The 14,372-nt window shown below is 39.5% G+C and overlaps 1 protein-coding gene across 7 annotated transcripts in view; it reads right to left on the bottom strand.

Moving 5' to 3' along the window:
- The window catches only part of LOC124882397 (kinesin-like protein KIF26B), a 42,231-nt gene that overhangs the window by 25,834 nt on the left and 2,025 nt on the right, over positions 1-14,372 (bottom strand). For 6 of the 7 annotated variants that reach the window (XR_007041891.1, XM_047388748.1, XM_047388749.1 and 3 more), the window contains exons 2-5: positions 12,192-12,557; positions 6,237-6,713; positions 1,914-2,038; positions 281-452 (exon numbers count right to left, since the gene is read on the bottom strand). Coding sequence is in view for 6 of the 7 variants with exons in the window: in XM_047388748.1 (XP_047244704.1) it covers positions 281-452; positions 1,914-2,038; positions 6,237-6,713; positions 12,192-12,557 (1,140 nt within the window). In the remaining variant the exon portion in view is untranslated. Of the gene's footprint in view, positions 1-280; positions 453-1,913; positions 2,039-6,236; positions 6,714-12,191; positions 12,558-12,775; positions 13,318-14,372 lie in introns of those variants that run through there. The other variant, XM_047388750.1, reaches the window with a different exon arrangement.

The following is a 14,372-nucleotide window of genomic DNA, read 5'->3' as shown; positions in this document are numbered from 1 at the left end:
GATCAAGCAACTGTACAACACTAATACAGAATTATTGCATGTATCATCAGAATGTAGTACGCAGTACAAATATACCCAGTGTTGGTTTTATTAAGGTGAACGTCACCATCAGTGAATTATTCATGTGTTTATGCCTGCAAACTGGAGTTTATGCAACTTTAATTTAGTTCTTTAGTGAGTCATGCACTCGAGTGGAATCATAAGTAGGTATTTTAAACCAAACAAGCTCCACAGTAAAACCATAAATCAGCTCTCAGATGTATCAGAATTTGAAGTGAACCTTGCCAACGTCGGGTGAGTCTTTGCTTCGAGCGGCAGCTTGGAGCAAGCAGGGGGGGACCAGCGGTGGGTTTTTCTGGATGATCTCCTTGAAGCAGGTGGAGCGACTGGAGGGAGCTGGATCAGAAGCCTGGCCCTTTTTCCTCAATGTCAAGTTGAGCTTCTCCGCCGCCCTGCAGGGACAGAGGGAGGTGTGTCGGTGGTGGCGGATGTACTGAGTGACTAATACAACACTCCTACTACACTTACACCTACTACAGAATGCCTGGAGCTGAAATGTATCTGAAAAATAAAGATAGAAATGTCCTTCACAAGACTCTCATTTTGGTGACAGAAATGGTAAAAAAAAACGTACACCCTCTGGTCTTTACCAGGTCCTGGAATTACTTAAACCTACTCTGATGTTTAAAAACACACAACAGAGCCACACTCATTCATCATTAATTAAACAAAGAGGAAGCCACAATTGCAAAGTTCTGTCAGAAAAAGTAAGGACACTCCTTGATTCAATAGTATGAAAGCCCCCTTTAGCAGCAATAACTTTAAATAGTTGGCTTCTGTCTGATTTGATCAGACTCTCACATCATTGTGGAGGAATGACCCACTCATGTTAACAAGATTACTTCATTGCCTGCAACACCCAGTCTGGGCCAAGCTTTAACTGTCATGGCCTGCGGGCTCACATTTAATTGTATAATAGAGATTCAATGAATGGAAGTCTCTGCTGTTGCAAAAAATGGCCCAATCATCAACCCTCCAACACCGTGCACTGCCAGTTGAGGCATGTGGAGTCTGAAATGGAGCTTTCTAGTGTTTGTAATTTCTCTGAGCATTGCAGGGGTTCATTGGGAATATTGGCTATTGTCATGCATCTTCCCTACTTGTGAATAATCATTCTCTCTATATAATGACAGACTTCAGATCATCTGTAACTGGAATTATTAGTTTTGTCTATGATTTCATTGCTCCTCCTGAACACTAAACTCCAACACCTCCGCTTTGCAGAAGTGGTCAAACCATTCATATTTGGCTTCGTTGTAGATACATGAATCATGAGTGTGGAATCTGAGGTTAGACGTTAGATTCAAATAATCACCGAGCCCAGCAAAGACCACATAATTAAAACCCTTCAATTAAAAAGGGGTGTACTTTCTTTTCACCATGACTGTACATTGTATTAGCATTAAAAATTTGTATCTCAGTTTTATTGTTAACAAAGGAGGCAATGTGTGGAATGGAAAACAGAAGACCAACATTTTTTCTCACTTAATTTGTTGTTTCTCATTTCATGGATTAAAAAATTTCTCTCAACCTGTTCAAACCTCCCTGATAAAAATAAAGAAACCATGCAGCAAAAAAAAAGATAAAAACTGGACACTACAACACATTTAATTAGAGAACATGAGGATTACGCTTCATTAATTGAACAAAATCACCCTTATTTGTAATGAAACAAGCTGTTGGATAACTATATTAAAATAAAGTAGATTTTTTTCCCTTTAAATTGTAAAGTAAATAATTAGGTAAAAAGTATACATAAAATAGAATTATGTGATTTGTGCTTTTAAATGCATACAGCTTTTATAACATTATGGGCATTTACTATTATTTTATCCTGATTTCCACAGACTAACCTGGCCAAAAGGGACATAGCAGCAGTGTTGGCGATGGTCACCACTCTGGAGATGTGAGGGATCTTGGAGGTTGTCTGAACAGTCCCAGCATCACCACAGGTCACTATAGCATCATCTGCCTTGGGCTGTTAGGAGAAAGCTCATCATTCATTATATAAATATCCAAACCTGTAGTTACCCTCCAAAATCTCATACGAAGGGGAATATTCGCATCAAAGGAATCATTAAGGTGCTTCTGTGTAAGTAGGCCGTCTAAGGCTCAGAGCACATGCTATAAACAAACACCATATTTGCCCCATTGTGGAAAGAGGCAGCTGCATTTGGAAATGGAGGAATATGTTGTGAAGCATCTCTTTTCTGATGTCTGAGTCAGAATCAGGACTCAGCGCTAAAGAGGTGCCGCAATAATCCTCCCCCGGTCTCTGATTTCTTACAGGACACTATGTTAAGGTAATACGACAATCATTTAGCTGTTGCTCCAATGCATGACCCAAGCACTCATTATTCTACTGATGTGTGAGGGTCTAACATGACCCAGTCAGCTCAATGTGAGGTCAACCTGAAGAAGTTCTACAACAGCTGCTTTTTTCTTCTTTAAAATAATCAAACCATGTGATTAACATCAAATTCCCATATTTAATGGTCACCCAAAAATTATATAGAAATTTTGCAATAAATAAATCAAATAAAAATACAGCAGAAAGTGCTTCTTTGACAATATGTTTGACATTTAAAGTTTATGTAAAGTTGCAGTTAAAAAAACTACTTGTTGGTCACAAGTAGTCACTAACTTAGTTTTGAACTTTGTGATTATATCCTTTACTGCGTCACTAAACAGTTCATATTTTTTCCCCACCAAGGGATCTGCAGGTTAGTCTTCTCTGCTGCGACATTTTTAACTTGGTTTCAGAAAGCTGCTATTTTGCTGTAACAAAACATCTGAAACAAGAGAAGCTTTATCACTAATTTCAAAAGGAATACCTGACTTTACACAGGCAACAACATCTTCAGAAAACTTTCATCTTGCTTCTACTGACAATCTTTGCATAGAAAGCAGTTTGCTGAAGAAGCAGGATAACCCTAACTCTCCTTTCTGTTTTGATATGACTTGTTGATAATCTAACATGTTTTCTGTGGGGTAAACTCAACTTAATCCAGACTACTCTTACAGAAAGGATCTTCTCTCGCTTTTTTAATTTAGCATTTAGCTTCAACTGATGTTTTTGCTGTGCTTCACACACACAGCTGCTGAAGTAAGCCTTGACAGTCTGCAGCATCGAGTACAGTCTCTGTCCAGATTGTATTGGGATTGTGAATGCATAAATTAGAAAAAAAAACAAACATATGTTGTCCTACTAGTGTGGCCAACCAATTTGAATAAAACTCAGTTACATTGCTTTTTTTAATGGTTTGGGGCAGAAATCTAAAATAAAATATGAATTGGATTCATTGCACATCCCTTGTCTGGCTATGCTTGTCTGGATCGCTGCTCTTGAGCCCCACATTTCTTCTGTATCTCAAGCTGGTCTAGAGGCAGGATAATCACATGAGCTCAGCTTTCTGTGAGTAACAGCCAACCATTATATGCCAATTAGTGCCAGTAGAGATGTGCTGTAGTGGTTTGGAATAGGACGGGGCTGATGGAGACCCAAGGTAAAATGGATCTTTTATAAATTCTTCCCTGCCCCTCTCCTTCATAACTCATAAGATTTTGTATCTTCACTTTCTCTCTGCTCGAGATCTGCTCTGTATTTGCACTCATATGATCTTCTATAATCTTTTTTCCTCTCCACCCCCATTCTCCATCCTTTTCTCTCTTGCTCTGTTTCGACCTCCACATTTGCTCGTCTTGCAGTATTTTATCCCAGAGGAATCACCTTCTGCTGATCTGCTCTCAGCTTCTCTCAGCTCTTGCTAATGTGTTAAACAAACCGTTTTTTTTTATTTTTTTTTTATTTTCTTACTTGCCATCAACATCCATCTTGGTTGATCCAAAAGGACAGCGACAGCGAAGTGACACGGTGCGCACCTCTAGCAGGCTTAAACTTTGATCAGACCGTACATTCTTTCTCTATTTCCAAGTAAACATTCATTTGTACCGACAAGCTCCAATGCACTCACAGGCTTGTGTGCAGGAAATTAACTCCTTATCCTGAGTTGGACATTTGGCCGTCTTTCTGTTGCCCAGGACACATTTGTGTACACACTGCCAAAGGAATGTGGCCATATGCCACCTCTGATGTGGTCTATATTAAAAATCCCAGTGTGTCCCTAATCTTACACTCATAGATAAAAAACAGGATATCAAGAAAAATTGAGTTTGAGTTGAAAAATTAAGCAGCTACATTACATAATTCGCAAATCCTATAAAATTCTATATCGAATGCAAAAGGATACAAAGAGAGCCTATAGAACAATTAAAGTTTTTTTAAGAGAATCGTGACTTTAAAAAAATACACGGCAGCATGATTTACAGTGTGCTGCTTCTCCTTTTGTCCCTTAATGGCATTTTTTCTGACAAGATATTTTTCACTATGTAACCTAAACCTGTAAATGTAGATTCACAAGACCGATCATTTAAGCACCAAGTTAGCTGCCCTGAAGCAATGGTCCGAATTTGAGGTAGTTTGGTACAAGAGCAGACCAAAGATGGCTGTGTAAATGACCGAATATGCAGAGGGTTTGAACAGGCATCAAAGGACAAAGTAATTGGCATCACAAGTTGAGTAATAGTGTTGTTTTATTGCCAGAGCCTCCCACAATCACTCAAAACAGTCGGTGAAGCTCACCAGACACCGATGATCCCTAGTAAACACATTAGACAGCATTACTTGATGGAGTTTGATTGTGGTTTGCATGAGGCCTGGTGGTTGCATAATGCAAGTGTCTGATGTACAGATACATGAGGACTCAAACACACTTTTTCCAGTTTCCAGTTGCCCAAGACAGATCACACCAAGGAAGGATCATCTATCTGCTTACAGAACAATATGACAACACAACTTGCCATCCCCACACAAGTATTGGTCTGTTTAAAACGCCACATCTTATCCCACATGGTGTCTCGACAACTGGACGCAGCCAGGCTAAGGGTTCAAGGTCTCACAGGTAGATGCTCATTAACATCCCCTGTGTTTTGAAGCTATGCCATAAACCAGAGACATGGACAGATGGTAAGAGGTATTAAATCATGTTCAGCAATAGCTCATGCATTCCCATAGATGACCATCATGTGCTCATATGTTGGTGTCAAGGGAAGAGGACCAATCTGGAAAAAATCTGGACCGTCACAAAAGGTGATTTATCTGGCAGCACAAACACTGCACTATGGCAGGGACCTTCTGCATTTTGTCTTGTCTTGTGAGATTTATGTACCGTTGCACTAATTGTTTTTTTTTTTTCTTGTCTCAAACATGGAGAGATTCGTTTTTCAGATGCTCAGAACATTTTTTTGTGACATTATGTACCACCACAGATGGAATCCCAAAGTGTATTTCAATTTTAAGTAACAAATTTTTATTCTTACATTTTCAAAGTATTTGTTGAGCCATCCCATGTTCAGAGTTCAAATTATTTGCAAAATATCATATTCGGGTTTTTATTTAAGCTCACACCAGTTAACATTGTGCAACATACAGTGGCTCTCGGGGTTGTACAGTTGTACAGGATGCATGTTTGAAATGATTCCCATGGTCTCATTTCTTTAACCTCACAAAACCATGTTATGTTAACCAGAGGTGTGTAGACCTTTGAGAGCCACAGTGTATACAGTCATGAACTTCAATCATCTCCTTGCAAACCGACTCATGAAGTTATTTGACTTTAAACACAATTATACTGGGAATTGGGACTGAAAAGCAGGAAACAAATGAGCTTTAAGGAATTCAGGTTCACTTCTGGTAAAATGTGGTTAATAGAATTAAAGCAAACAAAAGTCCCCCTCTCTCACCTTGACATGTTAACTATAACAGCCAGTCACTAGGGGTGAGGTGGGGGAGGATCAGTTTCCATCACATTAATGCATATTTCACCAGCCACAATTTTAAATATGGCTGCCCTCTCTATTGATCACAAGTGCTTTTTGACTGGCCGGCTTTTATGACGGGTAAATCATGACCCTATTCCATTAGTAAAAGGACTTTTAAAGAACGAGCTGAGCTACGGGATCGAAATAGGCTCTGATTAGGCACTATGAATCTTTGGCTTGCTGACATGTGCACTCGTAAAGACATGCATTATCCATATAGCTCATTAAAAGGGGGGGTGGACCCTAGGAAATGTGTTATATAGGGTGTAGAGCTTGGAGAAAGCTTTTAAGGGTACCTGATGGTGAGAATTCATGGTGACACCATCTGGATTGGACCCTGATTTAGAGGCCACCAGCTGCTGCTGCTCCTCCACCCAGCGGTCCATATCGGGGTTGGGAAGCTTGAGCCCCCTTCGTCTGAGGGTTTGGGGAGTCCTCTGGGGCGTCCTGGGGCTTCGTGGGCTGTGTGGGCTGTGTGGGCTGTGTGTTTGACCATACGGTGGATGCACAGCCTCCCTGGAGAACCTGTCTCCATGCTTTGTCCCACTTTGTCCCAGCACAGCGCCAGCGCTGAGGCTGGCCACAAAAGGCGGCTTAGCCAAAGACTGCCCACGACTCAGAGCCAAGAGGATGGCTTCCTGTTTGAGTTGGTTCAGGTTAGCTCCACAGGTTCCACATTGGCCCAGCTCCCTTTCTCTGTCTCTGGACTCCACATTAGAATGCCCGTGAACACGAAGGTTGTCATGAAGAAAGGCTGACAGGTCGCTTGTTTCCTGCAGCATTTAGAAAAATAAGAACAGATTTTTTTTTTTAGAATTACAAGCTGAAGCTTTGCAGCAAAATATGTAATAGTTACAAGGGCTAGGGTTAGAAAAAAGATACGTCAAAGTGAAGTGACTTTAAAATATCAGTTACTTACAGCACACAAACTTGTGTTACTAATTTTAGCAGCAGCATAATCTCACTCTGAAAAATCTAACACTATGTAGATTACATTTAATAGATGGGGGAAACAAATCCCACATAAAATCTGTTTTATTAGCAAAATCCCAGCTGACACAAACATTGGCACCCCTGCTATTATTTGTACAACCCATGTTACCAATAATACACCCCTAAGTGTTTTCCTATATGATTTCATGCAGTGCAAGGGATTTATTTCTTTATTTAGGTTTTTGGGGACTGTCATGCCATGGATAAGGGTTGATTATATTAGATTTCTGTACTAGTAGAGTCCACAAGATTTTTATTTAAAATCTCTTGGTATCTCAAAGAGTTCATGAAGTCATTCGTTTTATTACCAGGGCCTTTGGAAAAGAAACAGGCCCACAACATTACAAATCCTTCACCGTACTTTACAGTGGGCATGAAGTTCTTTTTCATAATATTCACATAATATCCGTTGTTTCACACCAAAACCACTCAGGGTGTTTGCTGACAAAAAAAGCTCAATTTTAGTCCTCGATAGAGCTGAACAAACTTTACATGTTTATGTTTGTGATGGTAAGCAGATGAGGCTTTTTCCTGGCATCACTCTCAAACTGGTTGCCATGTAGATATCATCTAATGGTTGTCATGGATACCCGGGGACCCCGAGATGCCACTCTTTCCTGCAGTTCTCTAACAGTGGATTTTATACCGGACACATTGACCTCTTCGTCATATCATATTCATACACCAGTGAGACGGGAAGCGACAGATCACTGATTCAAATTGTGATCAACTAAAAAAAAAATTTATGAATCAAGAACAGGTTTAGTTACATTTATTTTAACAGGATTATTAGGAATACCAATAATTGTCCAACTTCAGATTTTGTTAAAATCAATTATTTCCTAATGTAGGTATTTTTCCCCAGTGCATAAATGTGCTCACATTACAGTTTGGATTTTCAACATGTTCATTGTGAAATTTCTCTAAATAAAAGTTGGTTTCATTTTAAGGCTTCTTACACATGTTCAGTCCTTCTATGCACATTTCTGTTGTTAAAAGTCCTTTGTGAGTCTTTGGCAAATTACAGGCAAAACTATTTATTTTTTCTAGTCATTAAAAACAGCAAAAATCAATTTTTCTTATGTTTTGTCTTAAGATTTAGATGCACTTGCATACTCTCACATCGAGCATACTGGTAGGTGTCACGGTTCTGTCACGGTTTACTTGGGATTGGACCCCACAATGCAGACGAGCAGGCAGCGTGATGGTAAGTGAAGAAAAGGTTTAATTACAAAAACTCACACTCAGCAGGAGGCAGGAACAAAACAAACAGGCAGGCAAGACAGGCATGGCATGATCAAAAAAAAGACAAGACTTGGTTAAAAAGCTAGACATGAGCATGAGAGTGAAAGATGTTTCCGCGAAGACTAAACAGAACAGGTGTGAATATATGGCGTGAAAACCAGGTGGAGCAAGGAGACAGATTAATTTGAAGCAGGTGAACTGAATAAACTTAATTAACAGAACAAAACCTGACTGGAGCAAAACAGAGACTCTTGAACACAAACTAGAAAAACATGAAGCAAAAGCATGACCAGATCCGAAAACCAAAGTTGACAAAACATGAATAAGACGACAAAACAAAAGCATGACCAGGAAAATAAACAGAAACATGATTCAAAACTTGAACAGTGAAAAACATAAGGAAAAAACCTGAAACCAAAAACCAAACAACCCTACATCATGACAGGTAGGTAATCATTTTCACTGTGTGTATTATCACAGATCAAATTCAAGCTTTTGCAACTGCCTAATTTTTAGACCACTTTGCCAGGTTTGTCCTTGTTTTGTATCTGACATTGAAAATGACCTAAAGACTGCAGTGAGATAAGTCTGAACACTTAGCAATGGAAGCATAAAAACAGCAATTTAAAGGGGATTCATATAAATTTGCTGCACTTTAAAATAAATTAAACAAGTTATGAAAGTCGTCACACCAAACCCTGGACTACTTTATGGCATCATGAAAAAAGTGATGAAATCGGCATTGTTTATAATCTAAAACACTGGGAAGGTAAACAGGCAAACAATGTGTCTATTTGTGTTTCTGTATGAGACGAGCAGTCACCCTGTATTAGCATTTTGTATGCCTGTCTGAGTTGAAACTTCGTAATCAAATGTGTGTTTGAAAGCCCCTGAGAGCAGACGGCCTTAAAACAGTTCAGCCTCACTCACTACTTTGATTCCGTAAAAGTGGGTACACTTGATATGAGAGAGCTGCGGCACTCATATGGCAGAATTTCTCAACATGTCCAAAATTACCTCTGGCAAGCTGGCTTATGTGGTGATCAAACTGTGTATGCCACGGTGTTACTTGCATAGGAAGACGGTGTAGGGGCATCAGTTTCATATGGCATCATGTTTTCCAAAATAAGAAAAAAGCTCCTCCAGAATAACTCTGGAGGAGCTGCAGAGATCCACAGCTCTGATGGGAGAATCTGTTAACAGGATAACTTTTAGTAGTCCACTCTACAAGTCTGGCCATGGTTGACACAGAAAACATGTTGAAGAAGGGGCTCTAGTACAGGCAGACCAAAACCGAACTACTTTTTGCCTCACATATAAAACATTCTGTGTGGAGGAAAACTAACACTACGCAACACTAACACTAACACTACCCCTGAACACACAATGACCAAAATGAAACATGGTGGTGGCAGCATCATGCTGTGGGGAGGCTTTTCTTCAGCAGGGACTAGATGATCAGAGGCTCAAAATATCCAGAAATACAGTGTGATGGTTTAGATCTGTTGTCCTCAATCCTGTTCCTCCGGATCCACTAAATGTTTTAGGTGTTTGCCTGCTGCCACACACCTTACCTACAGGAATGAGTGATCAACAGGCTTCCACTACACTTAATGACATGTTGAGGAGGTAATGAAATTACACACATCTAAAACATGAAGGACAGTGGGCCCTGAGGACCAAGAATGAGAACCACTGGTTTAGATCAAAGCATGCCCATGTATTACAATGGCCCAGTCAAAGTCCAGACCTAAATCCAATTGAGAATCTATAGCAAGAGTTGAAAATTACTTTTCACAGACACTCTTTATCCAGTCTCACTCAGGCTGAGCTATTTTAGCCTCCAGAACACTCAGTCCCTCCTTTCCTGAATCTTTCCACCTCTCCAAGATGCTTCCCTGTACGTAGACGCATGTTCACAGAGGTGATCTGCATCTCCCAACTAACATCAAACACAAACACATCTGATCCTATTTTTTGTCTGTTCTAGACCAACCTTGACCTCCATGCAGTGTTAACTCGGTGATTAAAATAGGGTTTACCGAGTGCCATCACCTGATACATTTCATAAAGAGAACGGATGTCAGACATTTAGAACAATAATATTCCAAAAGGAAAAGCAAAACCACATAAGTGCCTGTCCTTCCCATTTTGGCCAGCCCATAAAAAAAAACATAAGACGATGATATCATAGAGCCACGATGCTTTTGAGAAGTCACAGTCTTGATCTATAAGCCTTAAAGGAGCTAACCGGCTTATCGGGTTTCCACTGACCATGTCAGTGGCTGCACATTATAAACCTCCTTCCCTTCCTCTCTCCCTAAATCAAGACCATGGTCCGCCGCGCAAGCATCCCACTTAAGAGGACAAAAATAAATAGCCTTTCCTCAGCGGGGAGGGCCATAGATGACACAGAGATGTCGCCATGAAATATTCATGGCCATCTGAAAGCACTCACACAGGAATGTCCCAGGTTTACTATGTGTGGTCTGAATGATGGATGGTGACCGAGTCGAACGTACAGAGGTGCATTGCTGTAAGAGGCAGCAAGATGGTGGGACAGATGTGGCCACATAAGCATTAAAACACAAGTTAATAGCCCTTGAATGAGTGACAGAAAGTGTGTAAAAAGGGTCAGCACTTCTCACTTTATCTCAGTTCTGCAACATTTGTTTTTTCTTACAAATTAATTGATTGCTGTTATATTTTTGGCAAAAAAAGTAATAATTTCAGAAACAAATTCTGCAGTTTTCCAACTTGTTCACTTTTTATGTTTCATCCAAGCAGGCATTGTTCCAATGGACAGATGAAGACAAAGAAAGCCATAAAATATTAACATTATAGTGGTGGCATTAGGAATATCAATTCATAACTGAATTTTGTAAGTTGTAGTTTCTGTTAGTGATTAAAAAGACACTGATAAAACAAAATGTTTGAATTAAGCCAATAAAACGGGTGGAACAATTTGCATACAGCTTATTTGAGTAGTTTTTAATCAGCATTTCTGTGTAGAAACTGTTCATGTTCAACAGCCAAAATACATTTTTATAAAATGAATAAATAAATAAATTACCACTATTTTTTACAGTAATTACTCAACTAAAGCTGGTAAATTCAAATTAATTCTGAAGATAATTTTGCTCCTCTAGTTTTTCCTCCTATGTTCCAAACAAAGACACAAATAAATCCAGATTGGTTTATGATTAAGCCATAAAACGTTGAAATACCACAAACATTTTAGAATATTTTCATTTAAACCTTTTCCTGACAACCGCAGCTAAGGTTTGATTAAATATTAGCCTTTAAAATATCACATTTTAAATCAAGCAAATTAGTTTGTAACTGTTATGTTCAATAATGGTTCAATTCTAATGAATATTTTTTTTGGTAGCAGATCTTACAAAATCTAGCAGAGACAGTTGGATTGTGAATGATTATACTGACTTATTAAAAGTTAAGAACTGTCATAATACTAGCAAACAGTTTAGTTTATATAAGCTTTAGCTAGTTTAGCGATAGCGCTAATGCTACAGTCAAATTTGCTAGCGGGGTCAGCTTCTTAAACCCGAGGTTTTATTCTTTAAACCTATTTTTACTGGTTTACTTCCAGCAAATTGTTTTATCACTGCACCTAACTGGTTGCTAACTTTGACTAAGTTGATGTATTCATTTATAATACAACCCCTTATAAACCTATATTGTTCTAGACACCTTAAATGTCAGCCTTACTGTGGCTGTCTCGCATAATAAAACGCTAATTAAAATTGAAAGTTGTGGTGTAACTGAAAACCAGCTCCAACATATCCTATATAGAATATATATATATATATATATATATATATATATATATATATATATATAGGACCCATGTGACTAATTTCTAGGAAGCCCTAGCACATATAATAGTGGTGTTCTCGTGTTTATCTTCACCAGCCAGAAAGTGATCAGCCTGATGATATAAATCCACTCCTAATCCACTGCTACTGTCCTCCATTACAGAATCAGTCACTGACCTTGCAGGAGAAGTGATGGTGGACAGCCAGACTCAGAGCTTGCTTCTTTAGAGCAACAAGAGCCGCGGAGCACTTCTCGCAGCACGCAACTTTCCGATCGGACCTCCCAGAGCTGGGATGCAGAGCCGACGGAGAGCCCCTGCAAGTTGTCCCACTTCCAAATGACATCCTTATGCGTTCTCCCAGCGAACCTGGAAGGGACTTGTGGGACGGGACTTCGCCCGCTCTCTGGCACATATTCCGATGTGGGTCGGCCCTGGGCCCCCCTGAGCCCTCGGGAGTGGGGCGCTCAGCTGGTTGGTACTGTCTCCGACTGCTGAACACAGAAAAGCTGCCGGAGTCACAGTGATGCTGCACTTCTGGGCTCTAAGAAATAAATCATTATAAAGAGGATGAATATGGGCTTTGGCAGAAGGAAATTAGATATGAATCGACGTGGGCAACTGTAACCACACCCTAATAGGTTTTTTTTTTTTTTTCCCCTTAGTGCAATATAGTGCGCTTTATCTAAAAAAAATCGAATAACCTTGCAGCCACTTCCAGTTTACCAGAATGATTCCTAGCAATAAATAAATCTTACGTACCCAGTGCGCTCCTCGGACCACAGCAGAAATTCTCTCCTCTCTTTCAGTCACAGAGGACATAACTTGTGAATATTTAAAAAGATTTTCCAACAAAGACGGGGCGCATTTTTAGTTACCTCAGCCAAAGCTCCGAATATGAAAAACAAACGCTGCTGACTCATGCTAGGTTTAGGAGAAAACTTTCCAAAAGTGACCGACTGGAGACACTAAAATAAAGAGGTGGTGATGACAGTAGCGCAGAGGAAAAAGGAGTGAGCGCACAAGAGAGCGCTTTTCTCCATTCTCATTGCTGTTCATGTGAACTCCTCAAGGAGGCAGTAAGGAGCAAGTGCTCAAACACTGGAGCAGACATGCGGTGTGAGGTGAGCGTCAAGCAACAGCCTACAAGAAACATGTCGCAGAAATATCGCTTTCGAAAAGAAGATAGTCACTGTGTTACAGCTTGTGTTGCTATTCACTATATCTGGGGGGAGGTCATTTGGTGTCTCTTGATTATCACGGATGTTTCTTATGTCACTGTTGGTGAAACTGATTTTTTTTAAAAATCACATATTAAAGAAGAAATTGTTTTCAATTTGATTATTTTTTTACTGATAAAAATCTGAAAAGTGTGGTATGCAAATTTATGAGTCCCTCCAGGTCAGTTGGAAGCAGCTTTCGCAGCAATTACAGCTGCACGTTGGGCCATTCTAATATATGAATATGTTTTAATGTAAACTATTCCATTGTAGCTCTGGTTGAATGACAGCCCAACCCCCAGTACTGGTGGCAGAATTTAACTCTTGTTTTCTTCTACTTTCCTTACTGCAAGTTCCATTTGTTAAACATAGGTATCCACAGGAATAGTAAAATATTGGCTAAAAGCTGACATAAACAATTTCTAAAAACACCAAAAACAGTTAACACTAAACGTAGTTGAATCAGAAAATAAACAAACTACAAAATGACGTAACAGCAAAACTCGGTCTCAGCTGTTCACCACATGCCTTCTACACACACGACCAGCATGTCTGGTGTAAGCAGAGAGCTCACTGATTCCAAAAAATACATTTTGTCGCAATCCACCCAGGTTTTACTCAACCAGCAGCAAAGGAAGGCCAGAATTATCACTCCAATTTGAAAAACAATTATTAACATAATGATTGTTCAGATAGAGTATGTCAATTCTCAGAAATATTCAGATAATGTTGCATGTTATTTTGAGCTCCAACTTCACAAAACCCCTTTGGGTTTAAGATCTCTATTATGCTTGACTATTGATCCTCTGGAGCTTCTAACATGTTTCCATCTTGGATTTCCCTGTATTTAGTATTAATCGACCTACAGAATCAAGTGAATGAAAACAGGAACACCCAACATGGGGCTTGAACCCACAACCCTGAGATTAAGAGTCTCATCCCCAAGCCAGGCAGCAAACCCCTGTCAAAGTGTACTGAGTCAGATAGACAGTTAGCACGATATGTATAGATATTGTCACGCTTAAGGTTTCAGATAATCAATTTTAAGACCAACCAATGATGATTTCACTTCAAGGAGAAAACTATCTAAACTGATCTGGCCCAATGTTAAAATATAATCACCTGCCTTGTTAAATCAT

Source organism: Girardinichthys multiradiatus, chromosome 15, assembly GCF_021462225.1.
Source record: "Girardinichthys multiradiatus isolate DD_20200921_A chromosome 15, DD_fGirMul_XY1, whole genome shotgun sequence".
Lineage (NCBI taxonomy): Eukaryota > Metazoa > Chordata > Actinopteri > Cyprinodontiformes > Goodeidae > Girardinichthys > Girardinichthys multiradiatus.
The sequence above is the reverse complement of the archived record's forward strand: the minus strand, read 5'-3'. Positions and strand labels throughout refer to the sequence as shown.